Raw genomic sequence first — 10,590 nt, 5'->3', positions numbered from 1 at the left:
GTGGGGGCCTGCTTATGCCTGCCCCGGCCGGTCCTGTGTGGGCTGCAAGCGGCTGCAGCATGGAGCGCCAGCCATGGGGCAGGGGAGGGGCTGCTTTTCCCCATGCTCAGTACCAGCTCCTTCCCTGCCAGGGAGCAGGGGCCGCACACTGTCCCCCGCCTGTACCTCAGGGCTGGGGTACACTGGGAGTGAGCAGCTGCATGGGGCCCACGCAGGTGTCTTGGGGCCAGTGCTGCGAAGCCCAGAGCAGGGTGGCAGGAGTACTGGGTCCTGGCCAGCAGGGGCTCTATGGAGCTGGGCAAGGTACCTCCTCCCTTCTGGTGCAGCCCAGCCCAGCTTCACAGACCGCTGCCAGCCTGAACCCTGCTCTAGGCCCCACTGGTGCTGGTCCTGGGATATTGGTCCCAAGATGGTGACCAGGGGGTGGGGCACCTGTCAAGGGGCGGGCTAATCATGCGGCCTTCTCTGTTCTAGTTTGACCATCTGTATCATGCAGGCTGTTAGACTTCTTAAATAATTAAATAGCTGTGGGTGAATTACTGAATACCTTTTAGAAAAATATCTGACCTTTCAAAGGTCAGATGATCCCGTTTGGGGGAGACCTTGTTTCCCCTAGCGCCCCCCGGGATAACAAGGAATAACGGCCACAAGTTGTTGGAGAGTAGGTTTAGATTAGACATCCATAGGAACTACTTCACAGTTAGGGTGGCTAGGACCTGGAACCAACTTCCAAGGGAAGTGGTGCTGGCTCCTACCCCGGGGGTCTTTAAGAAGCAACTCGATGCCTACCTGGCTGGGGTCACTTGAGCCCAGTTTTCCCCCCTGCCCAGGCAGGGGGTCAGACTTGAAGATCTACAAGGTCCCTTCCGACCCTACTTCTATGATTCTATGATACGATTCTATGAAGGTGTGTATGTATGTAAGTTGTATTGATCACTGTTTTAAAAAAGTGTACCTTATTTTTCACTCTGAATTTGACCAGTTCTAGTTTTCAGCCATTGGATCTAATTGTATCTTTGCTAATTAAAGTTCTCTCTTATCACATTTTTCATCCGTAAGCAGCAAGTTGGAGACTGTGATTGGTATCCCTTAACTTTCTCCTTGATTGGAAACAGATATCATCTTTGAAAATGATCAACTGGGTCTGATCTTGTAGGACAGGGACAGGCAATTATTTTGGGCAGAGGGCCACTTAGCCAGCCTTGGCAAGCTGTCTAGGGCTGCATGGGTAGCCCCGCCCCTTGACAGGTGCCCTGCCCCCCTGGTCACCATCTTGGGACCACTGTCCCAATGTCTCGGGGCCAGCACTGGCGGGGCCCAGAGCAGGGTGCAGGATGACAGGGGTCTGCGGAGCCGGGCTGGGCTGCACCAGCAGGGAGACGGGGGAGCTGGCCCAGCTCCATAGAGCCCCTGCCGGCCGGGACCCTGTACTCCTTTTGCCCTGCTCTGGGCCCTGCCGGTGCTGGCTCCAGGACCCATCAGTGTGGGCTCCAGGTTCCTGCTCACTCCCGGTGCCTCCCAGCCCTGCAGTACAGGCGAGGGGGCAGCGTGCAGCCCCAACCCCCTGCTCCCCGGCAGGGGACGAGCTGGTGCTGAGCGTGGGGAAAAGTGGCCCCTCACCTGCCCTGTGCTTGTAGCACAGGACACCAACTGCTCACAGCCTGTGTGGGGCTGCCTGTGCCTGCTCAGGACACCCCCATGTGGGCTACAGTTGGCTGCAGCAGGGAGCGCGGGCCATGGGGCGGGCGAGGGGCCGCTTTTTCCCCGCACTCAGCTTTTCCCCAGGGTCCTCCCCCCTCCTCCCCCTTACCTGAGGTTCTGGTGCCAGGGCAGCCACATGGTCCCAGGCCAGAAACCCCGGCTGGGGCTTCCGGCTGGTGGGGCTGGGTGGGCCCTGCTGTTGCAGGAGCCCACTGGGCTTCCCCTGGTTTCTATCATTTTTGACAGGAACCAAGGACAGATCAATATTAATTTTCTACACTTTTTAGGGGCCCCATGGGCTGGATAGAATGGCCTCGTGGGCCGTATTCTGCCGGCCCCTGTTGTAGGAAAACAGCCCTGGTACTGTTCTGACTTAGGGCTCATGTCTGCAAGTAGGTGAAACCTCCTGCTTGCAAAGACTCTCCCCATTTTGAGGGCACAAGGAAATCCCCTGGCCTGTCTGTAAGGACAGAGTTGGGGATGTGCCTTCTGGGTTTGTCTTATGAGTTATGTGCAGGTATTTGCACACCTAGCTGTGCTAATATTATGTGGCACCTTTAAAATGTTCTCATGCCACCCCAGGGTGCCATGGCATTTTGGTTGAGATTCACTGTTGAGATACGTACAGTATCTTTCTGTGATGTCATTCCCTCACAGTCTTTGTATTAGATACAACTCTAGAACATACTGATAGAGGCTGTGTCCAGTAGCTTTCACCTGTTTTAAAAGGGGAGCAGAAGTTTTACATTTGTTATGACACAAGTTTTTATATCTTTAAGCTCCTATAGGAATCTGTGGGAGCCAAACCCCCGTAACTTGGGCCTTGAATATATGGCTAAAGTACTTAATAGTTTTGTTCCCTCCTAATCTTATAGGAGCATGCAAATGTAACATCTTAGGGTATCATGCTATGTTGCATGGGCGGCCATGTCACAAGGAGGACAGGGCTCTGTTGCATGCAGCAGATTAAGAGGGAATAGACAGCACAGTGGCAGATGGGGCAGGGTGTGTAAAGCAGGGGAAGGGGATCACAGTAGCACTCGGAGGGCTTAATTTGTGGCATGCCTGCCAAAAAGGTCGGCCCCCATTGCCATGCTCATATACTTATTTCATCTCTATACCTAGCGGAAACAACAGAAATGTTGTGATCTAGGTAAGGGGAAGTGCGAATGAAGGTTCCATAAATAAGCTGTGGATGTGAGTTATGTACCAAACTGAAGGCTACACTGTCAGGAGCAAATGTCAGAAACCTGAATAAATACCTTAATTGGCAAACTGCAAGAAGTAGTAGCTGCCAGGATGAAAACTCCAATTTAATTAAGCATTGCAGCCTCTGGAACTGATTCTTTCTGACTGGATGTACTCATTTGGATAATGTCTTCTACCATACCCACTTGTGCCTTTGGACTCTAAGCTCCTTAGGGTAGTCATTATATCCTTTGACACATTGATAATGCAACCCTTAAAATTTATGGTATTTTAAATCGCGTGTTAAAACGAAATGTGGAAAATTATGCTTGGGGAATACAGATACACTTGTCTAACTAAGTGTTAGATTCTGTCTTCAGATGACTATCCATGTTTGTGCTTGAAGTTTTAAATTCCTTCAGGTTGCCAGGAAGAAAAGGAGAAGCTTGGGAGAAGCTAAGTAGTGCTTACTTAAGGCTTGGGAGAGAACAAGAGAAGCCTGTTGAAAGTGGAAATAGACATTTCCAAGTGAAAGGGTGTTTTAGTAGAGGAAGAAGAAGGTGCCTTCCGTCCCTCAGAAAGCAGCTGGTGATTTGGGAAGATTTTTATATGAAAAACATAGGATGATTTTATTTAATATCTGCCCTTATTGGGTTACATAACCAAACTTTTAGTTTTTAATCGAGGTCTTCAAAAGGCTTGACTTAACAGTCCCATCTTGATTTTTGCATGTGTAGCTGACGGAATTCAAAGTCTTTGATTGTCTTAATTCTCAAAATCTTTTCCTATTACACAGTTGATCCTGGAGATCTTTGCACAGTAGTGGTGATCAGTAATTTATAATGCTTAATTCTTGTGTTTATGTAGTCCCTATGTTGTCAAGTACTATGGCAGCTACTTTAAGAACACAGATCTCTGGATTGTTATGGAATATTGCGGAGCTGGCTCTGTCTCGGACATAATTAGATTACGGAATAAAACAGTAAGTTCTTTTTTTCTAAATGTATACATTATTGTTTAAATTCATTCTAATGTTGTTTTTATTCTATTACTTGCTTTGCATAAACTTGAAGGGATTAAAAAAAAATTGTCCTCAATAGTATACATTCTTAAATTCCATTGAGATGAATGGGAATTGAAAGTTGGGATTACTTCTCTAGAACTGGGCCCCAAATGCTACAGTATGATATTTATGTAGCCACACAAGTGCTGTATATTCACTTGATGTCTCAAATTGTAAAATATTTGGGGGAGGATGGTTATTCGGTAGCTCTACATATCTGAATAAGACAGTGCTCAAACCTTTTAGTTCTGAATTGTGAATTCTTTTCTTCACTAACTAAAAGTTTGTAACTTTTTCACCTCTCAATTGCCATCACAATGGTATCTCTCAGTTATTGTATAATTGTGTAGAAGTTAGGGGGGCTTGGCTCTCTTTTGTCACTGATTTTTTTCTTCCCCCAAAAAACATTTCAGCATTTTGTTTTGACTTCTCCCCGCCCTATATATAATGAAACTTAATTCCCCATTCTTTCCATTATTTATGAAACTTCTAGATCTATAAACTATACCATGCAACCTCCCTTCTCTTTAATATGAAAGCTGATTGCAGTTCTTTTTGTCCTTGTACCTACGTACCATGTTTATATTAAAGTAGTTAAATTAGATTTGCAAAGAGGTTTCATAAGTGAAATTCATTCCTAAAACGTTGAGTTTGTGAAAATACTCCCAGAGTCCAGCCATAAGCCACTTTCAGTAGTTCAGGCTTTTCCTGGAAAGCATCTGTACTTAGGTTTTTTTTTTGTTTTTTTGTTTTTATTGGTTACAGTTTAAATAAATGCTGTCCAGACTTCCTGCCTTCTTACAGTTTCATCAGTTTGTAATGGGAGACCAGGACTGAAATTTTTCACTGTTTGCACATGTGTTATACATGTTGTATTGATTCTTGTACATCTTTCTAGTTTAAAAATGAAGTTCTTTTCTCTCGTACATCTTATAAGTAGAACAGAAGGAGTTGCTCTTATTTGCCTCAATAACTGTATTTTAAAATACGTGCCCTTAAAATTATAGTCTGTCCTTTCCAACCTCACTTGTTCTCCCTGGCAAATCATTTCAGGCTGTTTTGAAAGACATTTAGCTAGTTTAATAAACCTATACATAATTTTAATTCTGTTTCCACTAAAATCAGTTTTAACTGTTTATGCTGTAAACCTAAATGAGAAAGCTATTTACCTTAGTAACCCAAGGCAAGCTGTGCATCCCATTAGTGGTTGCCATAATTTATAAGAAAGGAACTACTTTATTTTTTTTTTCTGTAATGACTGAGGAACAGCAAGACAACTTATACTCTTGATTTTGTGGAACAGTAACTTGATTGCTGTATGACTTTATTACATGATGGAAAACTTCTGACTATATGTTACTAGAATAAGTCTGCTTAAATACTTCAATACTTTGTGGTTCACCTAAAATAAAGTTTGTTTGTGGAAACAATAAGTTGGAAACTTGCTTCACTATATTTCTGTTTTCCACAAGGAAGAATAAACTACTTCATTTAAAGTAAAGCAGGAGTTAATTCTTATTTTGACAGAATACATATTAAATGGCCACTGATATTCATTGTTATAGATATTAGATTTTACCTAAATCATCAGAAAAGCATACAGAATGGAGATGGTTTGGGGAAAAATATCCAATTGGAGGTAAGAGGTAGATAAAAGTACAAATGTAGCAGTTTTTCAGTATTTGATGTCATTACCTCCTCAAACTAAAGAAATATCTGGCAAATGGAGGTAAATGCTGTGACTACAATCAACTTTCCTATTTTAAAATTAGATGAGGAAAAGGATAGAAAGCTTTCCACCCATATTTATTTTGTAAAAGGGGAGAGAAAAATCTCTGAGCATCAATTCTTTGCTCTTTGTGCCTCCCATGGAACTTAGAAATGCACCATGCAATTTGCCAGCCTCTTCTGACCCTCAGCTCATCTCCCCCTTGCCAAAAAACAGAGAGGGGAGAATATGGCTTTGCAGTATGCCCAGAAAGCTAATGTATCTGGGTGCTGTTCCAATAGGCCAGAAACAGATTCTAAATCTGAGAACCCATTCAACTGCTGTGGCCTGCTCCTTTTTTGCATCAGAGGGCTTCATTTGATACAATAGGTCCTTAACCCAAAAAGCAAAAGTTTTTACTGGAGCCAGTACAGATTCAAGAGCCCAGATGTAACGTGCTTTTAAATGTAGCTTCAAATGATAGTCACAGTTCACCTTATGAGCTCACAAAGTGTCATGTACAGCATATTACTCTGAGGTGAAAAAGTACTATATAAAAGCTTTGTAGCTGAGAGATAAAAAGAATGCACTCTTTATTTCCTCTCCCCGACCCCTCCCCAAATGCTGTTGAAGAGGCATGCATGATTGCAATCAACAATTGTACGTCCAGAATCTAATAAGACATGGAGGTTGAATGCTTCTATTACCTGTACCAGTGTAATTTTTTTTCAGCACAACAATAGTATCTCTGTCCTGTCTAGATTATTTTATGGCCTGCTAGCTTTCATCTAAGCCCAAAGTTCATCTAGTTACCAGGTAACTTGTTTGACTGTTTTCTTGAGTCAGATGTGGTCGTGATGATGATGATGAGAATCATCATATTGATTTACACTGCTGTCTGTCCTCTCAGTAACCCTCCTGGCAGTTTAGAACAATAATAGTAACAACCCAGACCCTTTGTGTACTTTGCAGTAAAGACAGCTTTGGGCTGAGGAACCTGCAATTGATGTCTGGGTTCTTTTTGAAAGAGAAGAATAGAGTCACTTAAGAGGGACTGCTGCTGTGGTTTACGAGAGAATTAATGACATCAAAGGCTGCAGAATAAGCTTAAAAGTTGAGCAGTTTCACCTGCCTAGTAACATGAAAATTCCCCAGTGAAGGAAACCCAGTGTAACTGAAATGAGACTGCTTGAGTTGATCAAGCGAACACCGCCTGATCATCAGCACTGCTGGTTATTGCAGGTTCTGTGGGTGGAGACTGCTGGAGAAAAAACAGGATCCCTGCAAACCGGATCCCTGTTAATAACAAACCTCTCCTTTCTTGCATGGGCTTGCTCTACCGTTGACTAGATTACCTATTCTACTGCACTACTTTATGAGGGCTCCTGAGAATTCCTTTTCACTTCTAATTTACCTGTACCTTTCCTCTAAGCAGACTGTTTGTATTTACATGGAATCTTTTCTCTGCTATTTTAATTCAGCATGTCTGCCTTTTTCTTAGACCCGAGGAAGGCCCTTGATGCCCAAATTTGTCCAACACCTCTCCCAACTACACAGTTAGTTCAGTAGCAGATATAATGAATCCTTTTCTTACCTGTTTTCTGGATCATCAGAGCTACAACAGCACTCCAACTATTATTTTTCAGTATATCAAAAGTGAAATACGCTTTTGAAATGGGGTGCTGCTAAATTAAGAAAAATTATGGGTTGGTACTTTTCATCTTAGAAGGTAGAGAACTACTGGAGTAGGGGTCAAAGCAAATAAAGTATGTTAGTCCTAAGTTAAATGACGTCCCTTAACGCATGATCTTTTTTTATAATTAAAAAAAAAAAAAGTGATTGAAGATTTCTGTGGACAAATTCATACAACTTTCTGTTTAAAAAAAACTGCAGCATTTTAAACAGATTCTATAGCAATCTAGAGAACTACATGTTGTTTGTAGAAACAGTTTCTAATTTGTCCGATGGAAAACCTTCCTTTGTTATGGGAGGCAGCACTAGTACATTTTCTCAATCATGTATATCTAATAGCTATAGATTTTGATTTATAGTTTAATATTAAAATGTTATAAAGCTATAGATTTATTTAAAAGTACCCAAATAGCTTCATTGTATCCATGGATTTGAGTTTTATCAGATGTTCTTTTTGAAGTCTGTCAGTCTGTCTTTGCTGATGGACTTAGTTCTTATTTTTTTGGAGCGAGTGAGCTATTTTAAAGAGTAATTATGTCCTGCAGGCGTTTTTTTTTTCCTATCTTATTTTGTGACACTAATGTGAATTGGTGTTTCGTTTTAGCTTCACCTGAATAAATCTTGGAAACACTTTTAAATGTTTCCTATTATGGGAACAGAATGTTCTGAAATCAGCTAATTATGGAAAACCAACTTTGACCTAAGGAAGAGATCTATTCAGATGTCTTTGAATCAGGAATGAGTTGGACATGGCATATTAAAAGCTAGGTTAAGTGTTTTCAAATTGTTCCTTAACCAGAGCCAGTTGGAGTTACCCTGTTGTTCAACAGTCCTTTTGATGATGTATTAATACATCATGTATGCACCTTTAAAAATCTTCTTTTAAGTAAGTGCTTTATTTTTAGCCTTAATAGGTACAAAATGCCAGAACTAAGGCTGCCTGCCTAACTTAAATCCCCCTTCCTTGTATCATGAAGCACACGCACATAAATTTTGTTTTAAGATGCGTTACCAGATCACCTATCTTTCTTGCTCCTCTCCTCACGCTTGCTTCAGCAAATTTTTAATGCTCATGGTATGATCAGCTATTTCATATTTTACCTCTTCCTTATTGGGCAGGCAAGGTGCAGTGTCATAAACTGAACAGTATTCAAGCCTTGCTCTGAAAATAGACTTATTAATTTTTCTCACAAACTGCTTTTCATTTATAGCATATGGGCTCTTCACAGAAATTAAGATAAATTCATTAATAGATTCCTTGTAGCATGAATTGTTGCATTTATCCCCAGCTGATAAATGAGCAGCTGAGGCTCTTGGAGATGGTGGCTGCTTGCAGATGCATGTGTACACGCACAGAAGGTGGTTCTTTACTTTAAACTTGGCCCAGTACATGCCCAGAAGACAGTGCATTAGTTGTACCTGGCTCCCCTGACATCCTGTATAAATTTGGTGCTTTAGTAGGGCTTTTTTGATGCTTTTATCTAATATCTGATTGAATCAGCTTTAGCTAAAAGCACCAAAAATCCCCGCTGAAGTGCCTGATCTATACCAACGCTGCAGAGCCAGGTCAAAGTAACTCGCTGCTTCTTCCAGTAAAACGCTTGTTTTTAAAAAAAAAAAAAGAAAAAAAAAATCTCCAAGCAGCCTAAGATTGGGTTCTCATCAAGATGCATTCCAGGGAGATAGCTTCCTTGCAGATTGCCACTTGGAGCAGTCTCTAGCCATGGTCCTTAAGATGTTCACTATGTGTCCATGAGTACCAGTCTTACTCCATTTAAAGTTGGTGATCCTGTGAGTGCTAAGTGCACCTTCTATAAACACGGTAATTCATTGTTTTTTTTCATCTTAATAGCATCTACTGTTAAGAAAGCTGCCACTGATGGAAGTTGTAGTCTCAGCCATACTCACTTTTGGTTGAGTCAGCTACTTGCGTATATGAAGCAGCTGATTTAACTCAGCAAAAATGGAAAACCATTAATCTACCACTCCTCAGCCTTCCTCAAAGTCCATATTTCATTCTCATATAAATCATTTATTATGCTCATCAATCAGCTGAGGGGACATTTTGTATTGGGATGCCTCCACTGAGGAGCTCAGAACATAATGGTGGCAACTGCTGGTGTCTGCTTTTTGCACATACTCCTGCCACGGTTTATTAGGCTTCCCAAGTACTTGAGATTTACTGACAGCTGTTCAGTATTCCAGTTTTAAAATGCTAAGCAGTTTTTACTCTGGAGGTAGTTGGCTTGAAAATTATGGTGAGAGAATTGGTTCATTCTGAACCCAAACCAACTTGCTCTGCTGTTTGCTGAACTAATTTGTCCCTCAGTCTCAGTGTTCATGAGCCAACAAAACTATGGTTCTTACATTAATTTTGGTTGTTTGGTTTAAGACACCAGGTACCTTATTTTTCAGAATACTTACTGCTTTATAGAATACTGTTTGTATTTAAAGTAGTTTCTCCACTGACTACTTTTTCAGCTCTAAATACTCAGCGTTTCTGTATTTTGGGTCTTATCCAAAGACAGACCTCGAGGAAGTTACCTGCAGTAAGGCGGTAGCCCTAGACTTCAAGAGGGCCAACTTCAAGGAGTTGAGGAGATCGGTGGGAGAGGCGCTGGGGTTCTCAAGGGCAGGGGAACTCAGTGCCCAAGATGAGTGGTCGTTCCTTAAGGAGACGATACTTGGGGCCCAAGAGGTAACGATCCCAACTAGAAGTAAAGGGGGCAAGAGTGCCCAAAAGCCTCCCTGGCTCACCAAGGACGTCCGGGAATGCCTGGTTGCCAAAAAGACGGTGTACACCCAGTGGAAAGGGGGGGCGATCTCCAAAGAGGAGTATACCTGCAATGCTCGGGCCTGTAGGGGGGCTGTTGGGAAAGCTAAGGTGGACATAGAGCTAGGACTAGCGTCCAAGATCAAAGATAATAAAAAGTCCTTTTTCAAATATATAGGGAGGATGAAGAAGGCACCAGGAAATGTGGGGCCCCTGCAAGATACACTGGGCAATCTGGTGGTTGCGCCAGAGGAGAAAGCAGACCTCTTTAACAAATTCTTCACCTCCGTTTTCTTGTGCAGGGTCTGGGACTCCCCTACCGTGATTCAAGATGGACTCGAGGGTAATGCCTCAAGACCTAAGGTTGAGGAGGACCGGGTTAGAGTGCTACTGGAGGGGTTGGATGTGTTCAGATCAGCAGGTCCAGATGCTCTCCACCCCAGGGTGTTGAGGGAGCTAACAGGG

At 42.6% G+C, this 10,590-nt stretch overlaps 1 protein-coding gene across 1 annotated transcript in view; it reads left to right on the top strand.

Moving 5' to 3' along the window:
• LOC102371773 (serine/threonine-protein kinase 3) overlaps positions 1-10,590 on the top strand; it is a 244,257-nt gene that overhangs the window by 23,694 nt on the left and 209,973 nt on the right. The window contains exon 4 of the mRNA XM_025192051.1: positions 3,757-3,871. Coding sequence (XP_025047836.1) covers positions 3,757-3,871 — 115 coding nt within the window. The remainder of the gene's footprint in view (positions 1-3,756; positions 3,872-10,590) is intronic.

Source organism: Alligator sinensis, unplaced genomic scaffold, assembly GCF_000455745.1.
Source record: "Alligator sinensis unplaced genomic scaffold, ASM45574v1 scaffold497_1, whole genome shotgun sequence".
Lineage (NCBI taxonomy): Eukaryota > Metazoa > Chordata > Crocodylia > Alligatoridae > Alligator > Alligator sinensis.
The sequence above is the reverse complement of the archived record's forward strand: the minus strand, read 5'-3'. Positions and strand labels throughout refer to the sequence as shown.